Source organism: Notamacropus eugenii, chromosome 2 (assembly GCF_028372415.1).
Source record: "Notamacropus eugenii isolate mMacEug1 chromosome 2, mMacEug1.pri_v2, whole genome shotgun sequence".
Lineage (NCBI taxonomy): Eukaryota > Metazoa > Chordata > Mammalia > Diprotodontia > Macropodidae > Notamacropus > Notamacropus eugenii.
The window spans coordinates 234,109,069-234,131,172 of NC_092873.1; the positions used below are offsets into that span (position 1 = coordinate 234,109,069).

Genomic DNA, 22,104 nt, shown 5'->3' on the forward strand with positions numbered 1-22,104 from the left:
CTGTCCTTCCCATTTGTCCTTGACTTTTCCTTTCCTTCCCCTTCCCCTTTCTTCTCTTCCTTTCCTTCTCCTTTCCCTTTTTCTTTTTTCCTTTTTCTTCCTTTCCCCTCCCTTTTTCTTGCCTTCCTTTCCTCTCCCTCTTTCTACGGAGGGTTTTATATCCTTACCTTCCAGTTAGATACCAAAACAAGGACAATGAGGAGAAGGGAAACTGGCATCCCAGTAACCTGGAAAGTGTTGAACAGATTAGATTTTCTCCACTTATATCACTCTGTCCTTGATGATGCAATAATTGGGCCCCACCCAAGCCTCCATCACCACCAACTTGTGTCCAGAGGACCACTCAGAATGAATGTAAGAAACAACTGTATCTGTTTTGGCCAGAAACCCTGAAGTTCTGTCCCTCCTAGATTGTTTTTTTGATAGTATAAAAAGAGACCTTTCTTTACTTCAAAACAGAGGAGTAAAGTGTAAGAAGACATGAAAACTAGGAAGGCAGGCTCTGAAGGGCTTTGAATACCAAACAATATTTGATATTTTATACACTCTACTACACTGTACATTGATCACTTCTCTTGTCACCTGTTGTATAGATCTTTATCACCCTCTTCGCCAAGTTCCTGACCTGAGGTATGTAAAAGGAAAGATACTATTTCTATCCCCAATTTGAAGATGTCTTTGGGATAGAGACCTAGTGGGTATATTTCTGCGTCGAAGGGTATGCACTTTTCTGTGGCCCTTTGAACATAGTACCAAATTGTTCTCCAGAATGGTTGGATCAGCTCACAGCTCCACCAACAATGAATTAGTGTGCCAGCTCTCCCATATCATCTTTAACATTTATCATTTTGCTCTTTTACCACATTAGCCAATCTGATAAGTGTGATGTGGTACCTCAGAGCTCTTTTAATCTACATCTCTAAGAAATAGTGATTTAGAGCATTTTTTCATATGACTATAGGTAGCTCTAATTTCTTCCTCTGAAAACTGCTGGTTTATATTCTTTGACCATTTATTAATTGAGGAAACAACCCCCTCATTTTCCTAAAACAAACATAATGGAACCTCTGTGCTAAATGACTGACTATACCATTCCTTCACCTTTCATAATTCTATCAATAAATAACCTTGAATACTATGTTGCATTACTGAATGACCTAGGAAGAGATAGTAAAAGCCAACAATAAAACAGAGATACAGATGTTAATAATAGCATATGGTGCTTTCAAGTTGACAAAGCACTGAATAGATATTATTTCATTTGATCCCCGTAATTCTATCATGTAGATGTTACCATTACACTCCTTCTACAAATGATGTAACTGAGACTGAATCCAACTGTATAGCCTCAGTCATTCCTGCAAAGGACTTTGCTCCCATAATCTTGAACCTCTGTCCCTTCCAGCTGCACCTTGAATCTGATGCCTTGTCTGCTTCAAACTCTAAAGAACAAGATGGAGTGCCCAGGAGAAGTCCATCACATCTAAACTCACCACCATGTTCCTAATTCCTCTAATTGGCGAGTTCAAAGGTGGAGCAACAAAGCTTCAAAATTCCTTCCTTTAGAGAGGGCAGAAATTGGTCTTTCCTATCACTCCACCTTACATCTGATGCCCTGCCTGGTTCCAGTTCCAAGGAATGCCCTCTACCTATACTCCCTGATGTCCTGCTCCACCCCCCTTTCCTGCCTCCTTTTGTGTATTGTACCCCTCTTTAAATGGGGGCCACCTCCACTCATTCCAATCTCTATCTTGTCCAGAAATTCTGGCCTCTTCCCCTCTCAGATTGTTGGGGTTGTTATGCGTTAATTAGATAAAAGGGGACACTCCTTGGCTCATTTCTCAATTCATCTTAGTCACTCAATGGGCCTTGCCTCAGTCAAGCTGAGACCTAGTAAAGACCTTAGTTTCAAAAAGCTAAGGTCTCCCACTGCATCCAAAGCCATCTCTAGTCATCCTGACTGTCTATCTCTTATCTATGTAGTCATACTAAATGTCTTGACACAGGGCCCAGATGGCTCCTAAGGAGAAAGTAAGGCTGATGACTTTTCACAGCCCTCCCTCACTGAAATCCAATTCACTGGCAACTCATAGCATCATCTTCCTGATGTGACAGTCCTCTTCCAGAAGGAAGGACAAACAACATTCTGTGAGTAATACAAACTGCCCCAGTGGAGACACAACTGGCCACTTCCAATCTGGGGGTGCAGCTTCTTCCTTCTTCTTTCCTTGTCATCTGTCCCCTTTCCGTTCCCCTTTTTCTCTTTCATTTCCATTCCAAAATTCCTTTCCTCTTTTCACTTTTTACTTTCATTCATCCCCTTCCTTTCCTTTCCTCTCATTTTCCTTTCCCCTTTCCTTCTCCTCCTTCCTGTTCCCTTTCTCTCCCTCTGTCCCTTACCTTTGGCTACAATGCACAAAGCAAAGGAAATTGGGAGAACGGAAACTGGTATCCTTGACAGCTGAAAGGTCTTCACAGGCTAGATCTGTTTTTGAAGACCAGGCTTTATACCCACTGTCATTTCCTAGCGCTTCTCTTTCCTGGGGATTGGTTGAACCTTGACAACAACTTAGGGTGAATGTGAATAGCAAATCAAGTACTATCCCCCATGAAGCAATTTCTGGTAATGAAAATACTCTCTGCTTCCTCAAGTTGTCTGAGATCACATCAGAGGTTTCCTTTTTCTGCATCCAAGCGCTGTAAGTAGGAGACACGTGTTCCAGTGATTATGCCTTGACATTGTTATGTCTCGTCCTTAGAAGTACTAACTATAAGCGTATCTCTTCTCTCCTGTTTTCCTCCATCGGGTGCTGTAACATCTCTTCTCCTCTCTGCAGAGCTTCCTCAATCTGGGCCTTCTCCTCATCCAACTGAGAATGGAAAGAGAAAAACAAGTCAATATTTCACTTGGATATCTCTCGAGCAATGTATATTTCTTTACTAGAAAGAACATATCCATCATGATGAATTTCTGTAAACGAATATCCCATTAAAAATTTAAAATAAGTACATTAAAATTATAGCATTTACATTTAATAGATTTGGACATGTATAGTCTGTCAGATTGCTTGCTGTCTTCGGGAGGAGGGAAAAATTGGAATTAAAAATCATAAAAAAATGAATGTTGCAAACTGCCTTTACATATAATTGGAAAAAATAAAATACTATTAGGTGGAAAAAAATTCTAACAATTATATTGTTTCCAAAAATGTTTTGAATCCTCTTGGATCTTTTAAAAAAGCTCCTGCAATTTCAACAGGGACTCTCCAACGAGTAAACTACCTCTACCAATGTAGGTTATCACCTACTTTCCAAAAGCTATGTGAAACAAGGAAAGTAACTTGCCTAGGATAAAAGATCTAAGTATATGTTAGAGGCAGGACTAGAACCTAGGTCTTCCTAGTTTAGCTGCATCAGCAGTATATCACACTGTCTCTCTAAATTATATGTTAAAATAGCTTACAATTTAAGCCATGCTGATCCTTAGTTAATTCTCCTTGAAATTTTAACTCTCTTAGAAGCATTATATAAATCATTTGGCAATTGCTACATTGAAACCCAACGTCAAAAGCTCTCACCTTAAAATTCTCCACCACAAATGACATGGTATGGGGGGAAGGGGAGAACACGCACAAGGTTATTGGGGTTAAGTGATTTGCTCAGGGTCACAAAGCTAGCAAGTGTCAAGTGTGTGAGGACAGATTTGAACTCAGATACTCCTGACTCCAGGGCCAGTGCTCTATTCACGTGCTCCACAGCATGATATTTAAGGCATTTATTCACAGAAAAATGAAGTGGATTATACCTTTTCATCTTCATCACTGGGCTTTTCTACAGCCTTCACCAAAGTTTTTAAATCATGCTCTAGTTTGTCTAGGTCCACTGAATGCATACCAGCCTCAACAGGTTTTGATTTCACAGAAATTGTCTTTGAGAAAAGCTCTTGGTCGATCAACATCTACAGAAGAGAGCAAAAAAGAAAGCATAGCTAAGGACAGGTGAACCAAAAACAGAACATGACTTCAAGTAAGTCCAATGACTACAGTAGAGGAAAGAAGCAAATGAGGTAAAACCAGATTTCAATAAGCAAGACAACTGTAAAATAGGCAGAAATGAAAAGGAAAAAAAATTAATTTGCCAATCAGGTCAAGCAGAGATTCCTCATCATTTCTTTGTACTTTCGCATATTGGGAGATCTTTTCAAAGCTATAGTGACTTCAACTCCATTCAGGTTTCATGAGATTACACATCAAGAGGTGACACAAAGCCATATATTGGGTGACAAGACAGCAAAGACAATAACTCCTTGGCATGAAGTCGTGTCAGATACTAAAAACGAAATCTCTCTAACACTGTGTTTTAATGCTTGGTACAAGATCTTTAATAGTTACAAAAATTCCTTTTAGCCTTCTTAAAAATAGAACTGACTGGAATTATTTCCCCAAAACACTAGCTTGAGACTTTCCTGATTATGTAAATGAAGCTATAGGATTTTTGAAAGAGAAGACTTTGCCTGAAAATGCCATTTACCTAAAATCTCTCTGAAGGTTTTGCTTCACTTGAAGTTTTTGTGTGTCAGAATATTGTTAAAATTATATATATATATATATACATATATAAAGATAGATATATGTCTAATTGATGGCTGAAGTATCGTATAAGAAGTGAGCACTGAGTATTTCTTCAGAGAAGAATTATATGAGAGGTAACATACTTTTTCAATATATTTCTCTAAATGAAACCTTTTCTTCTACTAGTAAGGAAAGAATAAATGAAATAATGTATCTGTGGGCATATCTCACATTTTTTCCCTACTCCCTTCTAGCAGTCTCTTTGCCTTTTGGGTCCTGTTCCTTTACCTAGTAAAAGGATTCCACTGACTCTATTGTTAAACAGAAAATAAAAACAAAAGGTAAATTTCTGTGTTAGGCCTGCCTACACTATTTATATAAATTAAATCAAGTTCTTTATTTCAGTAAGGTAAATTCAATAAAGTTCTTCACTTCAGCAGAAGCAGGAAGAGTGAATGTGTCCCTATACACACAGAGTTTTTGAAGTCACCATCACAAGATTAGTTCTTTCCTTGTGGCTTCCTCATGGGAACCAGTATCTTACAGTGTTTCAAGAACTGGAAGAAGGTATTCCCAGAATAGTTAAAAGCATAAACAAACACAATGAGGAAGAAAGAGCAGGGGTTCCTAACAATTTTTATGCAACGGACCCCTTTTCTAATTCAGGTCTTCATCATAAAATAAAATACAGATAAATCCATTTTATTGGCTAAGTTATCAAGATACTAACAAAACAAGTTTGTGAACCCCAGGCTAAGAACTCTAGATTTAAAGGAAAAATACCAAGCATTTTAGCCTGGACTGGGTATGAAGTAATGGAAAGCAAACAGAATGAAATATAAAGTTAGACAGGTAAATTTTAATCCAGTGGTGAAGAGCCTTAAACAACAGGCTTTGAATTTATTCAGGAGGCAAAAAGGAATCAGTTAGTATTTTTGAAGCTATGGAGTTACATGATCAGATGGGTGCACTAGTAAGGTTCATCTAATATAGACGTTTTAGTTAACCAAGAGAGAATAGATACTAGGAAGAACAGACTGAATCAGAGGATAATGCAAGAATCAATTGAGGCTAAAAGGTGACAGTGGTAAAAACTCAGGTGGTGAAGGCAGCAGAAATGGTAAATAAAGAACTGAGTGAAAAGATACTATATTTGGAGAATGCAATATGATGTGACTTGTTACATAAGACAATTGATATGACTTGATGGTTTATGAACTATAAGGAGATATGGGATAGAGTTTCAACAAATATGAATAAATAATCATGAGGGAGGTTATTTGTAAGAATAGGGATGGCATAGCCAGAAATGAGGAAATCAAGAAGGGGAGCTGGTCAAAATGAAAGATAATACATTCAGTTCTAGAAACAATGATCTTGAGGTATCTGTGATACATTCAGTTAGAGCTTATCCAAGTACAGGGCTAAAAAAGTGAGTAATAGCAGAAGAGCACGAAAAGAATTCTTAAGTGCTACCCAATTTGAAAGCTATCCATATAGACATCATACTTGAAGTTACAAAAACTGATGAGATCAAAAAGAGCTGAAACAGATAAAGAAAATATGGCCAAACACACCTAGGGACATGGACAGCTCTAATTAAGAAGCATGGCAAGAAGAGGAAAACAAAGAGAAAAGAAGGGTTAAGGAGGTAGTATATCTCTGTTTTACATGAAGTACTCACGTTAGCACTTTTGATGTGTTGTGACACTTTTTCAAAGTTCCTATTTAATTCAGCTAACTTAGGCTCCACCAGCGCACTGCTTGCCAAGCCCCGGGCCCTCATTAGTATGATGGCTTGCTCAGAACATTTTCGACTTGTAGGTTAACATCATCCAGTTCAGATGTTAATCGCTAAACACATAAAAACACAAAATTATCATTAAGTACAAGAAACAATGAAGCATAACCCAATTAAAATATGGATTTGACGCTATTCAAAAGGGAAGATATCACAAATATGTTAAATGTCTATCTAAATAAAACACTGGCAGTATATTTAATTGAATTAACGAATCTAAATAGAGGTAGTAGAGGTAGAAGGGGAGGAGAAAATTGGGTTATGGGGTTGGGGCTTTTCAAATCCTTCCCAGATGACTTGTATCACCTCTGCATCTCTCACTAAAATTAAAATTCAAAAACAAAAAATAGAATAATACAGTGTTTATATGAAAAGCAAGATTCTGAGCCCTAAGAAATACAGTATATATTACAAATGCCATCTTAGGCATACTTACTTTCACAGTTTCTTCACTTTTATTTACAGGCTTCTTTTCAATCTCATCCAACAGAGCTTCAGCTTGGTAAAGCCAAGTACTTACATGAGCAACATTTCCATCAAATATCTCCAGCTGGTTCTGATGGTTCTGAAAATATATACGTATGTACATACTTTTTAAACAATCACATTAAGTATTCTATGAGATTGACATTTAGAAAGATTTGAATGATCATGACTAGACAGAATTGGACCCTGTGAGTATTAGTTAGGAGAATTGAAGGCTCTAGGTAAGAAGAATGTCTCTAAAACTTAGAATTATTTCAAAGAGTAGTATTTTTCCCTCTTCTAGATGCTGATAAAGGAATTCCTCTATAATCATTTCTGGGGAATGCTATAGAAAAGAAGTATCTACATATGTGTATGTGTGTATGTGTGTGTTGAAATAAATGACCTCTAAAGTTCACTCAAGCTCTAATACCAAATTATCAGAGAAAGGAGTTTTTAAAGAAAAAAAGCAAAGTAATAGAATTGAAAAAAAAATTATGTTGACATGATGTAAAATAAAGATGATAATAACAAAACCTGCTTGTGCACAAACACGGACAGATGTATGTAGACATAATCAAAGTTGATGAGAATAGGTCCAGTCCCTCATTGTAATATTCATTCTCCCATTACCTGTTCAACAATCAGAGTTGAACTCTGGAACACCCCCTTTTCCAGGGCTATATAAACCTTGAGCCCAATGAGCCCTTGAAGGTCTTCGGCATTTGAGAGTGCCACTGACCTCTTCTATTAAAATACTAGCATTGTTAGTAATATGATTAATTACTCAGAAATTATATTTCTCAAACTTTTTAAACTCTGCACTAGTGATAAGAAGTGAAAGAATTCCAGTTATGGGGGAAAGTCAATAAAAATGCCCTGAGAGCTCGGGACATAGAGTCTTGTGCAAGGTTAAGAGGTGCCAGTATCACTGGATCTGAGTATGAGAGCTGATGACAGTGTATTTGTTATTAATAACCTTTCAGAGTGCATACATGTTCAGACCATAACCTAGACACTATACTTTTAAATTTAGAGAGATAAATTGATAAGAAAATGTACCCAAACGCTTTCAAAGTGAGAACTAGTGCCACGTTTTTGCTTAAGGGCTCAGGCTTACACTTGCTGCTGCTGTCCTCATCTGGCATTACATGATACCTCTTGTTAGAGGACCTTCAGGCTACTGGGGGCTGCTGCTAGCCTTGCTGAATATTAAGGTGTATATCTGGCATAGGGCATGCATGCTCGTGCATACACACACTCACGCACACACACACACTATAGGGTTCTTGGTTTCCACCAAATTCAAAGCACCCTCTACTCACATATAACAATCAGGGTTTAAGTATACAACTTCCTGAACTTTGGAAAGAATTTCCATTTGTTTGTAATATAACAACATGGGGACTAAAACATAGGATCGTAGATTTAGAACTAGAAGGGGCTTTAAATTTCATCTCTTTCAATCTCCTCATTTTACAGATAAAGAAACTGAGGTCCAAAGATGTTAAAGGACTTGACCAAAGTCCTACAAGCAATAAGTGACTCAAAGGTGATACTGGAAAATAGTCCAGAAATCTCTCAGAAGTGCTGGTGGCACCAGTATAGCACCACCAAATACCTCATGCCCCCATAACTAAAACTAGCACTCTCTTTCCAACCCTGGCAGAAAAATTCACAGTAAACATACTTGCAAGGAAGATAAGTATTAATTTTAAATGATTTTTTTTGAAAAACTGAGTTGGCTGGATGCTGGAGGCTACCATAAGGTGGCAGCCTAACCTCTTTAAGGATTGTGGTCACTCTTGGACAAAATGTTTAGAAATAAAAGATGACATACAGCATGAAATAAGACATTGCTTAGGTCAATAGGACTTTTAGTTTGTATAATTTTCCCTTCTGCTGAAGTCAATGAACTGCAGGAAGTGCCAGGTACTAATTGCTTGACCCAGGATACTGTAGATTTTCCTGAAGACAGTCATCAGGGAGAAAGAGGAAGAGTTCACAATTCATCTGAGGAACTTTGGCTCATCTTTCTTGGCTAATTCCTCTTTGCTCCATTAGTGTAGATGAATGCTGATGAGATGAAACTTGGGCCATCCCTAAGCAGTTAGCCCTTCATATCTTTCTAGGGACCTAGAAACAATTTGCTGTGGTTAAGGGGTGAGATTGAGGTAAATTCTCTAGCCATATTTGGGTCTTTCAAAGAAGGCATCTGGTCTAATACATATCTTAAATCAGATCAAGAAAAAAAGTTGGCATTTCCAAGTATTTAAGAATTAGTTACCTAGAAGAAACAAACTGAGCTGTCAAGTTCAGTGTTGTTTTAGTTTGTGTAATTGTGAGTATTGTATAATTTATTTTGTATAATTATGAGTGTTGCTCATACAAGAATTTTTACCTCTCCTCTATTGCCTTGATGGCATTCTGATATACCACCACTGGTAAAAGACTGAATGTAAAAGGTACAAATCATGTAAATTAAAGCATTGCATTTTTGATATATTGGATAGAGAGCCAATAAGATCTGGGTTCACATCCTACCTCTGACTCTTACTATGTGGTTCTAGAAAAATCATTTAAACTCTCAGTTTTCCCAATTTTTTAAACCTAAGTCTTTTATTAGACTGTAAGTTGCCCATAAAATGCCAACTTGCATTGATAATTATCAGCATGTATGCCAGAAGACCACACCAAGAATTTCTTATATCCATTATATTATACACACGCACATGCACACAGACACACACACACACACACACCCTAAATCTCCAAAAATCACTTGCAGCATGGTATAATGGATAAAATATTGGGCTTGAAATTAGGAAGGTCTGAATTCACATCCTTCTTCTGGCACTACAAGTTCTGTAATCCTGGGCAAATCGCTTCGTTTTTATGTACCTCAGGAAATTCTCTTGCAATCTGTCTTAATGGAGGGAATTCCCATGCTAGGAACTTCTCACAATGGCTAGATTTGTCCCTCATTTGTTCCCCTGACATCTTCATAAACTATTTTCCTTTAAGCAATTGACACAGAAGAGAAACAAATGAGGCTGTCAATGAACCCCAAATGGAATCTCAGTTATTAACATTTTCTACAACTGGATGCACAGTGATGTGATTTCCCAATTCATTTTGAAAGCTAGTAGAGCCACAAAGGCCTACACTAATAAAGATAGATAAAAACATTGATTAAGCACTTCTTATGTACCACATACTAGACTAAATACTGGTATACAAATAGACACAAACAAGACAGGCCTCTACTCAAGGAACTTACATTCTAATTCAGGAAGAAAAGCTGTAAAGGGAAGTTGAATGGCAAGTTGGTGGAGCCATCTAAGGAGTGGTATGGTGGTCTGACGCCCTGTAAGATTAAATAAAAGTGCCCCTATCAGAACCCAGTATTCCAGGGTGGAATCTAAAGGTGGACAGGGGAGAGACAGTGATGACAACCACAGTTCAGGTAGCAGGCTATGAAGATGGCTGAGAAGTAACAAGAAAGAACACATTATACTATTAAGACGAATGACTCTTTAAGGAACTAGTGAATGGAGCCCAGTATTTTTCATACCTCACATTTCACACCAAATGCCCCATTTTCTTGGAATTGCTTCCAAATGCAGAAAGTGGATATGCTAATCAATCAACAAACCATTATTAAATGCCTATTATGAACAAACTGCTGGCAATGCAAAGACAGCAAAAAACACTAACTACTTTTAAGGAGTTTACATCCTATCTATAATGTTGGGAATTATTTATAGATGCAACAAGATGCACAATAAAGAGAGCTGGCTTTGTAATTAGAGGACCTAGCTATATTCAAATCCCAGCTCTACCACTTGCTTCCCTTGTGGGACCGTAGCAAACCACTTGATTTGCTGTAATTCATTTTCTTCATTTGTAAAAAAGAGGTTGACGATGACTTCCAACCCTAAATTTATGATCCTATGTTCAAAATTTTATTTTCACTTCATAGTAGTATAAAGGTAAGCTTGAAGACTTTTGGGCCTTTGCTGCTATATATCCATAGAAAAGTCTACGTAGAACAGGTAAAGGAAAAGAGGACTTTACCCTGCACCCTCCATTGCCAACATTATCTCTGTCCATCCATTCCTCTCCCCACCCCCAGTCTTTTTCAGCTCATCTACATGGAAGAGCAGAAGATGATTTTGAGATGGGAAACAAGAGAACCTTGGAATCTCAGAGACTCTAAGAATTATTGGGGAGCATCTCCAAGTGAATGACTAGGTACAATCTAACCTTCAAAAAATAAAATCAAAAGGCATACGGAATGCTTTTTGTAAAGTAAACTAGACAGTCCAACATAGAGATCCATGTCCCTGGACAAAGAACTGAGTTGAAGAGAGAGATTTGAGTCTATCTGGCTAAGAGTTCTTTTGTTTTTGCTCTAGGGAGCTTGGCGCCTTGAGCAAAAAAAAAATTCTTAGTGGAAATGACAAAAGCAAGAGTCAAGAACAGGAAGAGAAGAAGACATGAAAAAGCAGGAAAGTTTCTTCTAGAGAAGACTTTTACTAGTCATGTGGCTGAGTCAAGGTCTTCTGCTTTTTTTCCTTAAAAAGCACTATTATTAACATGTTATTCTGTATAATCTTTATTTCCAAATATATTCCTCACACTGGACTGCCTAGGAAGCTCGTTGTAGCTATAAAGAATGAAAAAGAAAAACAAATTCTGACAAGCCACCAACCAACATCAGTTGTGTCTGACAATCTCCACCTGCATAGTACCAGTGCCTACACCTCAGCAAAGAGAGGTAGGTCCATTTTCCCAACCGCATTTAGTTTCCTGTGATTGTTCTTCAGATTTACGTTGTTTTCATCATTGTAAATGCTGGCACTTTGGAAGTAGGGTTTTGTTCATTTAGTGCATTTATAGCCTACCACCTAGTACAGAACCTAGAACATACCAGGCTCTTAATTCATGATTCTTGATTCCTTAATTATATTGGTTCCTTATTTCTGCACCATTTCATGATGCAGTTTATTATGGGAATTTTGGATTGTCTTTTATTATTCAGGACTTGGGGCCCTTCCTCCTGCCAATTTTGATTCACTTACAAGAGTGTTAATGTTAACCTCACCTAACCAAAATCTGACTCATGGAACAATAACATGAAGGGAAGGCCAAGGACATTTCACCTAACTGAGAGGTTGCTAAGTTGACCAAAACCTGTCCCATGGGATGCAAAAATTTACTTAAAGACTTGGACATTCCAATGTACAACACTCAACTGTCGCTGACTCCTTGACGACATGTAAATCTTCCCCTTCAATCAGTCTGTTTGTATATCCTCTAAATGTAGTTTAATCTGTAATCTGACTTAGTTTACCTACTGAGTTTGTTTGATGAGGCTTATTCAGAGGATGTATGAGATTATGACTTTACTCGACTACATTTGTTCAACTTTTATGACACTGAAGTAAATATGGGTTTATAGATTTATCTCCTCTTTAACTTTAATGGCTTAAGAGGCATGTACAAAACTGTAATACATAAAAGAATTATTTCTTTGCCAGTCTGACAAAATTTGTCTAGAAGAGGGCTTGGGAAAGTATTAAAAGGAGCTCAGATTTTCTGTGGGGTCTGAACTTATGCTTAATAATAAAACCTAGGCATCCCTCAACACCAAAAGAATTCGAGCAACCCATGTGCACTTTTATCTAGCTTCCTTATTCAAAGGCAGCCTGGATTCTGCATACCCTACATTGGTATATTGCTCTCTTTGCCCATTTGACTATAAAACATGGTAAGTAATCGAGTGCAGAGCTGTTTTCTTCTCCTTAAGAACCTGAGTTGAACTAGTTTAGACTGTTTGCATCCAACTTAAAGTCAGGCAAACTGGGCTTACTGACCTGCCATATGACCTTGGACAGCACTTTGTACCTCTTTAAAGCTCATTTTCCTTACTTGTCAAATGAAAATTATAATACTTTCACGGATCATCCACAAAACTTATACAACTCCCAAAGTTACATCTGAACCCTCTCCTTTCTTTTCTCTCTCTCTTCTCCTCTTTCTATATTGCCTTCATGATATGAACCCCAAATCTATACATCTAACACTAATGTCCTCCTTACACTCCACTCTCACATCATCAACTACCTACTATGTATCTCCTTGTGGAGAATGTTCTATAGATATCTCAAATTCTTCATGTCCAAAATGGAACTGATATTTTCATTGTAGCTTATGTCTACTCCAGATTTCCCTATTTCTGTCACCATCCTTCTAGTCACTCCAAAGATTACAACCTCACAGTCATCTTTAATTCCACCTTCTTCCTCACCTCCATACCTGAGTAGTTGCCAAATTTCATCAATTTTGCCTCTACAGAATCTATCAGACTCATCCCCTTTTCCCTACTCACATAGCTACCGCCCAAGGTCAAAACACCAAAAACTCTTGCCTAAACTACTATGATAGATTAGTATTTGCTCTCTCTATTTCAAGTCTCTCCCATCTCCATTCCAATTTCCATAAGAATACCAAAAATCTATCCCTGAATTACAGGATGCACCATGTTTCTTTCTTATTATATAAACTCCACAAAGTCCTTCGTCATATAAAGCCTTGTATAGTTTAATCTACTTTTTCCACCTTATTATGCATTACTCTCCTCTATAGGGTCTAAACTTGCTACTGTTCCCATATCCAGGCCTTTGCAAAGATTGTCTCTCAGTGCACTCGCTCCTCACATTTGTTTCTTAGAACCCCTAGTTTCCTTTGAAGCTCAACTCAGATATCCATGCAGTTTTTCCTGATCCCCTCAGCTACTACTACTTCTGTCTAAAATTTACCTTGTATTTGTTACACACACACTTACATGTGTGTTTGCTGCCTCCCACTATAGAAGAGAATCTCCTTAAGGTTAAGGACCATTTCATTTTTGTCTTTGTATTCTCAGCACCCACAAGAGTACTTGGCACATAGTAGGTACAATAAATGCTTGTTGATTTATTGAGTGAACATCTCTTGCATTCACTTCCTTCTTTCTATCTACAAGGCTACCATCTAGTTCTCATTACCTTTCTCCCAGATTACTTTCAGTACTCTATTCATTCCTTCTAATTCTCATATAAAATTCATCCTACACACACACATATCTGTCCATCACACCGTAATTCAAGACTCTTCAGTGCTTCCCTATAGCTTTCAGGATGCTAGAAGTTCCACTGTTTCACTCCTAAAACCCTTCACCATCTGATGAAATCTTTCCTGGCTTAGTTCACATTATTTCTCCTCCAATATTCCATGATACACTTAAACTGGACTACTTGCTGCTCTTTGCACATGATATCCTCCTCTCTTACCCTGTTGTCTTTGCTCAGACTGTCTCCTGTTTTCTTTCTTCACTTCCATCCCTTGCGATCCCTCTTCAGGACTTAGCTCAAACAATGCCTCCTGCATAAAGCCTTTCCTGATGCCCCCAATATTAGTCTTTCCTAATCACAATTTTTAAATATATTTTATATTGACTTATCCATATATATATTGTATGGTTTTTATCTTTGCAATTATACTTTAGCCAAAGTCTGCATCAGTTTTTGTGAGGGATAATCCCATGACATCCATATTCTGATAGGACTCCTGATTGCTTATGAGAATGATGCCTAGATATGTGATTTCGTTAGGTAATTAGAGGACGTGAAGAGAGATGGTCACGGAGGTTAGATATGAACTTTTTAATGGCTGTTTTTAAGAGCTATACAAACTTCATGGAAAGCAGGTCCCCTAATATATACGTTTATTTCCAGTGCTTTTAAACCTGGAAATAGCTGAGAACTAGCTGCCCTTCAGGGACTCCACTGTCTTTTTGGATTTAACTGAGATTTCTCCTCAGTCAAAGAGTCCATTACTCTTGTTTATTATTGGGCCTATTGTAATTTAGATAAGACCCCCAATTTCTGTTTACTGGTTGCTTGATTTTATGGGTTTACTTGCTGTTCGCAACACATTAGGGTCTTTTCATTAAGCCACTTTTGGTGAAAGGAAGCTGAATCTGGTCATAGTCAGCCAAATATTATGACCCTGTCAGAGAGCAACCAGGGAAACTGGTGTTGATCCTAGCCCTGTCAAAATGGTGTACCACTAGATTGCCCAAATTTGAAATGTGATAGATAGAATTAATTCTAGCCTATACCTGTCTGGGGAGATAGGTGAGAGAAGGCTCAGCTAGAGCCCTCCTTCTCCTCCCCACTAAGATGGAAATTATAGTCTCTTTTGAAGAACAGTGCATCAGATTCCAGGTCAGATAGTCATTCATGCTGCATATGCGCCAGGTGTTCATGTATTATACCAAGGAGAGAGAGAGAGAGAGAGAGAGAGAGAGAGAGAGAGAGAGAGAGAGAGAGAGAGAGAGAGAAGTTGAGGGAGGGAGGGAGGAACAGACAGAAAGTTTTCATCTTTGTAAGTCCCTAAGAGCCATATTACATAGGTACCTAATCAATGCTTTTTGACTTAATGAAGGTATGAATACTTGGAATACCTGAGTTACATTGAGATTGTTGTTGTTGAAGAGGATTCTGGGAAGATGGTGAAGTAGATCAGAAAATTTCAAGCTCTCAAGATTTTCCTCTACAAAAGAGGTAAAATTGCACCTCTGAGTGAACATAGAGCCTTGAAAACAAATGAGAGTAGGGGCAGAAATGATTATCCTGGGCGAATCCAAGATCTGAAGAAAAATACTGGAGAAGAATAAATGCCTCTGGGCTAGGGTCAGTTTTAACCAGCCTCAAGCTGCTTAAACAATAAACCCCAAGCCCTGGGGTCAACTGAGTTGGGAGGCTGTTTCACCCAGCTACAGGAACTTTTAACTCTGGAAGAGTAAGGGGAGTTGGGCATCTGACCTGGGGAAGATCTAGGAAACTTCTGCTGATAAGGAATGCCAGCCCCAGCTGTCCTTCAGGGTGCAGAAGGGTCTAGAAGGAAGCAGCACACACTGGGTGAGGGCGGAAGCAGTGAGGCAGGGACTCTGTTGGCTGTGGGCACTTACAGAGGCTAGAGGTCTTAGTCTGAGTTCAAGGTGAGAGTGATAAGGTTCAGACTCTGGGAGCGTCCTTGAACTCCCCTTGAATCTTCCCACTTAATCTGGCCTTTCTTCCTCAAATCTAATCTTCCCATTTGTTCTGGCAGTCTCAGGAAGCCCATGGGTTTTTCATTATCATTTCAGGTCTCTGTTGAACTCCCCTCCCTTGATCCCATCAAAACCCCATTCCCATACTGCCCCTATCAAGATCTCTGGATTGCCCCACCTGCTTCCCACCCAAACCCTCCACTGTCTGATATCTCCTGATAGCCTCCAGCTGTTTCCAGAGGGTCAAAGGTCAAAGGTCTTCTCATGACCCTTCCTAAACCCCTCCCCCCATCACCCTTTACTACCAGACCACCCCCCCCCAGATCCCTCCTATACTCTTTTCCGTATTTAAGTCCCACCTCGACTCCATGAAGGGGCTCAGATTCAATCCAGCTCAGATTCTGTCTAGCTGAGATTCTATCTGGCCCGCTTGTGAATACAAGCGTTACAAAAGCTTGGGCTCCTCAAGAGGCAACCCAATTTGGCGAATCCTTAACAAACTTTATTTTCTTTGGCTTTAAGAAGGCTTGAGTCGAATTCATTCAAGCATGACCCGGACCGTCACTATTTTGGGGTCCCCCATCACCCCTCAACCTCTTCATTTATGGTTCCCTGATCCGGATAAGCTGCTAATCTCAAATTCTTCTGCTCAAACTGGAAGGTACGTAAGGCTCCCCCTCTCTCTATCCCCTACTTGCTCTCCAAGCACCTTGGAAGTGGATTTTCGGACCTGGCTTCAGGTCCCAGTATCAGCAAAGTCTCTGAACTTTCTGGGCGCTAGAGAGTTAGAGACTCAAGTTGTCGGTCCATTGGTTAGGCAGCGGACCTGGGAATTCTCTGGATTTCCTGGGCACAAGGAAATCGGGGAAAGCCCGGTTATTTTTTGTCCTCTTGTTTTTTTCCCAAGGCTTACTTCCATGCCCCCCTTTAAGGGGACTTCCAGTTACAGAAAAAAAAAATGGGTCAAAATCCATCAGTTCCAAGGAATTCGCCTTTGGACTGTCTTGTACAAAACTGGAACAAATTTAACTGCTCTAAAGACCTTAAAAAGAAAAAGTTGGTATTCTTTTGCAACAGACTTTGGCCTCAGTATCACCTGAAGGACAATGAAGTGTGGCCCATGTTTGGGACCTTGCAATGTAATATCCTTTTAAAATTACAATTATATTGCCTCCAAAAGGGAAAATGGATAGAAATACCTTACGTAAGGGCCTTTGTCGAAATCTCTCAGGACCCCATTCTTAGCACAGATTGTAAGATGCTTGTAGCTAGAGCCGCCCCACAAAAGGGAAATGGGGGTGAATTGGACATTTTGGATGACCCCCTGTTTATGGCTCCTAGGGTCTCGGCCTCACTTCCTCCCCTAGCTCCGTTCCCAACCCCAGCTCAGTTCCCAGCCAGGGGGCTTGCTGAGGTGCCTCCCTCTGCAGCCCCTCTGGCTGGGGCAATATTCACTCAGGCCTCAGGCCCGGCTCCCGAGGCATTCTCTGGGGCATCTCCCCCTTTGATCCCTACTCTTCCTCAGGCATCAGCAGATCTTTCCCCTTGCCAGCCAGATCCCCTGGCTCTGCAGCCTAATCCAGTTCAGCAGGCATTCCCCAGCCCCTCCCTCACAAGAAGTGGGACTTCCTATCTTCCTCCACAAGCCCCTGTCCCCACTGCGCCGTCAGGGCTGTTTCCCTTGAGAGAAGAACCTCCCCCACCCAGTGGGACAACCAGGATGCGTGTTCCGTTCTCTCTTTCGGATCTCCCCCAGATTAAAGAGAAACTGGGGAGATACTCGGAAGACCCCCCCTAGGTTCACTGAGGGTTTTAGGGACATGTCCCTACAGTTTGAACTTTCTTGGGAGGATCTGCATATTCTTTTCTCTGTCTGTTGTACCGTTGAGGAGAAGTGGAGAATTTGGGAACATGCCCAAAAGTTTGGGGATCATATGGCTAGCAATAATCCCATAAAATACCCCCCAGGAACAGCTGCTGTTCCCGCGAGTGAGCCCAGATGGGACTACCAAAAGAGTGAGGACAGGGAAAAGAGAGACTTTATGGTAATTTGCCTGTTAGAAGGCCTAAAAACTGCATTTCAAAAACAAGAAAAATTTTCAAAAAATTAGGGGAATTACTCAGGGATAAAAGGAAAACCCTGCCCTTTTTGAAAACCGGCTAGTAGAAGCTATTAAAAAGCATACAAATTTGGATCCTGACTCAATAAAAGGGGCAGCAATCCTTAGCATGTATTTTATTAATCAGTCTGCCCTAGATATTCGGAGGAAACTACAGAAATTGGCAATGGGACCCCAAACACCTCAGGCCCAGTTACTGGAGATGGCCTTTGGAGTCTTTAACAACAGAGACCTCATTGCAGCACAGGAAAGAGAACGAAGGAGAAGAGCCAGGGCCAGGGAGAAGGCTCAATTCTTGGCTGCTGCCTTGGCCAGGAAAAGACCCAGGGAGCACCCCTGCAGGGCACCCCCTTGGAGGAAGGCTGGCTGCTTGGGCAGTGGGGAAACCTGCTTTCATTGCCACAAGGAGGGTCACTGGTCCAAGAAGTGCCCCTCCAGGGCGCCCCCCCAGAGGTAGCCCCAGGAACCAATGCCTGTGGAACCGTGCACATGTGACCAGAAGGGACATTGGAGGAAGGATTGTCCCCAAGGTTGGAAAAGTGGTGGAGCTACCCCCCCAGTACCCTGTCCTCCAGTCTTCTCAAGACTTGGAACGACAGGAAAACCTGGGTGCTGGTAGTGCTCCCACTTTCTCTACCTCTCTCATCAAGCCCTGGGCAAAAACGAAGGCTGAAAGTAAGGTTACCCACTTTGCCATGGCTAAATTCTCTGCTTTAACCAGTCATTCTGGCTCTACCCGTCCCTTGACCCCTCGGGTCATAGGCATTGAAAGGGAAACTAAGGAATGTCTCCAGACATACCCCCCTCCCCAGCCTGCTTGAGGATCTGTTGTTTAAACACTCCTTCCCTATGCCCTCCTCTGACCCTGCCCCCTTGATGGGAAGGGACCTGATGGTGAAATTGGGGAGCCAATTTTCTCTAGTTAAACCTCCCATCTCCCTTTTGCCGCTGTTCACTATATCTTCCTGGGTTTGCTTGAGAGTGTGGGAGACAGTTAGGCCAAATATTTGGGACCCTGGAATTCCAGAGAGAGCTACTTCTGCCACCCCAGCCACTGTTAGTCTTTAGTAAACGCTAAAGTGCTCCCCCATCTCAGCCAGTAAGTATCTGATTAAGCCTGAGACCTGGGAAGGACCACAACCTTTAATTGAAAAATTCCTTAAGTATAGAATCTTTCTCCCTTGCCCATCTCCATGCAGCACTGCAACCCTTCCCACAAAAAGGCCTAGTGGAGAATACTCACAATTTATTTTTGCTTTTGAATGTACTTGTCCTGGGGAATCAAGTCCATATCAACTAATGTGGACAGTCTTGCCCCAAGAGATTCGAGATAACCCTCATTTATTTGGCCAGGCTTTGGGAAGGGATTGAAGGCACCTGACATTAGCAGGCAGTAGCTTAATTCAGTATGTGCATGATATTCTTATTTGTAGCCCCAACCAGGAGGCTTCTTTGGCTGCTGCCACAGAAGCCCTTAATTTCTTAGGCATTCGAGGCTATAGGGTCTCTTGGAACAAAGTCCAGATAGCATGCCAGTCCATAAGGTATCTGGGCAATGAACTCACACCCACCTCTCTCTCCTTAACCTCTGAGAGAAAAAGGACAATCCTGTCTATCCCTGTTCCAGCTACTAAGAAACAAGTTCCAGTGTTTTAGATTTTGTAGACTCTGGATTCCTAATTTTGATTTTATTGCTAAACCCCTTTATGACCCTACTCAGGGCATTGACTCAGAGCAGGCTAAAGTTTTTGAGACTCTGAAAACTAATTTGACCACCACCCCATCACTAGACCTACCCAGTCTGGGAAAACCTTTCACTCTGTACATTGATGAAAGGAGAGGACAGGCTTTGGGAGTCTTAACCCATTCCTTAGGACCTGACCCCAGGCCAGTGGATGTTTTTATTTACTCAAAATATGCTTTCCTTGTTCTACATACCTATGGAGCAGTCTGGAAAAGGGGATCTCTGACAGCAAAAAAACTCCCCTCTCAAACATGCCCTTCTATGTTTTGGCCTTGCCACAGTCATCTTTAATTCTCTCCAGAGAAATTATCTTTTATGCCAGGGAAATTGTCTTTTCTTTATACTCCTTTTGTACCTGTTTGGTGTGTGTGTGCCTAACCTCTTGGCCAGGTTTGTCTTTTCCAGGGTGCAAGCCATCAACTTCTAGATGACAGCCCAGGCTATATACCAACCTCTGTCTGAATCCTAGGTCTCCAGCCCACTGGACCTGGCACCACCCAGGTTCTGAAGTCGGACCCCTTGAACAGGACCCATCGAGGCAGGGACAGCTCTATGCCCCTTGCCAGCAGGAAGAAGTTTCTTTCTTTCTTTCTTTTTTTAAAATTTATTTATTTATTTAACTTTTAGCATTCATTTTAACAAAATTTTGGGTTCCAAATTTTATCCCCTTTTGTCCCCTCCCCCCCCCAAATACCAAGCATTCTAATTGCCCCATCACCAATCTGCTCTCTCTTCTATCATCTGTCTATGCTCTTGTCTCCATCTTCTCTTTTATCCTGTAGGGCCAGATAACTTTCTATACCCCTTTACCTGTATTTCTTATTTCCTAGTGGCAAGAACATCACTCGACAGTTGTTCCTAACACTTTGAGTTCCAACTTCCTTACCTCCCTCCCTCCCCACCCCTTCCCTTTGGAAGGCAAGCAATTCAATATAGGCCAAATCTGTGTAGTTTTGCAAATGACTTCCATAATAGTTGTGTTGTATAAGACTAATTATATTTCCCTCCATCCTATCCTGTCCCCCATTACTTCTATTCTCTTTTGATCCTGTCCCTCCCCATGAGTGTCGACCTCAAATTGCTCCCTCCTCCCCATGCCCTCCCTTCCATCATCCCCCCAACCCTGCTTATCCCCTTATCCCCCACTTTGCTGTATTGTAAGATAGGTTTTCATACCAAAATGCGTGTGCATTTGATTCCTTCCTTTAGTGGAATGTGATGAGAGTAAACTTCATGTTTTTCTCTCACCTCCCCTCTTTATCCCTCCACTAATAAGTCTTTTGCTTGCCTCTTTTACGAGAGTTAATTTGCCCCATTCCATTTTTCCCTTTCTCCTCCCAATATATTTCTCTCTCACTGCTTGATTTCATTTTTTTAAGATATGATCCCATCCTCTTCAGTTCACTCTGTGCACTCTGTCTGTATCTGTGTGTGTGTGTGTGTGCATGTGTGCATGTGTGCGTGTGTAATCCCACCCAGTACCCAGGTACTGAAAAGTTTCAAGAGTTACAAATATTGTCTTTCCATGTAGGAATGTAAACAGTTCAACTTTAGTAAGTCTCTTATGACTTGTCTTTGCTGTTCACCTTTTCATGCTTCTCTTGATTCTTGTGTTTGAAAGTCAAATTTTCTTTTCAGCTCTGGTCTTTTCATCAAGAATGCTTGAAAGTTCTCTATTTCATTGAAAGACCAATTTTTCCCCTGAAGTATTATACTCAGTTTTTCTGGGTAGGTAATTCTTGGTTTTAGTCCTAGTTCCTTTGAGTTCTGGAATATCCTATTCCACGCCCTTCGATCCCTTAATGTGGAAGCTGCTAGATCTTGTGTTATCCTGATTGTATTTCGACAATACTTGAATTGTTTCTTTCTAGCTGCTTGCAATATTTTCTCCTTGACCTGGGAACTGTGGAATTTGGCCACAATGTTCCTAGGAGTTTCTTTTTTTGGATTTCTTTCAGGTGGTGTTCTGTGGATTCCTTGAAGACTGATTTTGCCCTCTAGTTCTAGAATCTCAGGGCAGTTTTCCTTGATAGTTTCATGAAAAATGGTGTCTCGGCTCTTTTTTTGATCATGGCTTTCAAGTAGGCCCATAATTTTAAAATTGTCTCTCCTGGATCTATTTTTCAGGTCAGTTGTTTTTCCAATGAGATATTTCACATTATCTTCCATTTTTTCATTCTTTTAGTTTTGTTTTGTGATTTCTTGGTTTCTCATAAAGTCATTAGCCTGCATCTGTTCCATTCTAATTTTGAAAGAACTATTTTCTTCAGTGAGCTTTTGAAGCTCCTTTTCCATTTGGCTAA

The 22,104-nt window shown here is 40.3% G+C and overlaps 1 protein-coding gene and 1 long non-coding RNA gene across 2 annotated transcripts in view; one reads left to right on the plus strand and one right to left on the minus strand.

Moving 5' to 3' along the window:
• The window catches only part of LOC140526947 (utrophin-like), a 77,378-nt gene extending 77,075 nt beyond the window's left edge, over nucleotides 1-303 (minus strand). Inside the window, exon 1 of the mRNA XM_072643567.1 lies at nucleotides 168-303. Within this exon, the coding sequence (XP_072499668.1) occupies nucleotides 168-218 (51 nt within the window). The 5' untranslated portion in view covers nucleotides 219-303. The remainder of the gene's footprint in view (nucleotides 1-167) is intronic.
• A 21-nt stretch (nucleotides 304-324) lies between these two features.
• On the plus strand, nucleotides 325-3,036 carry LOC140526951 (uncharacterized). The gene is made up of 4 exons (XR_011974617.1): nucleotides 325-630; nucleotides 1,406-1,531; nucleotides 2,007-2,148; nucleotides 2,838-3,036. It is a non-coding gene; the product is annotated as an uncharacterized lncRNA (long non-coding RNA).
• The last annotated feature ends 19,068 nt before the right edge of the window (nucleotides 3,037-22,104 follow it).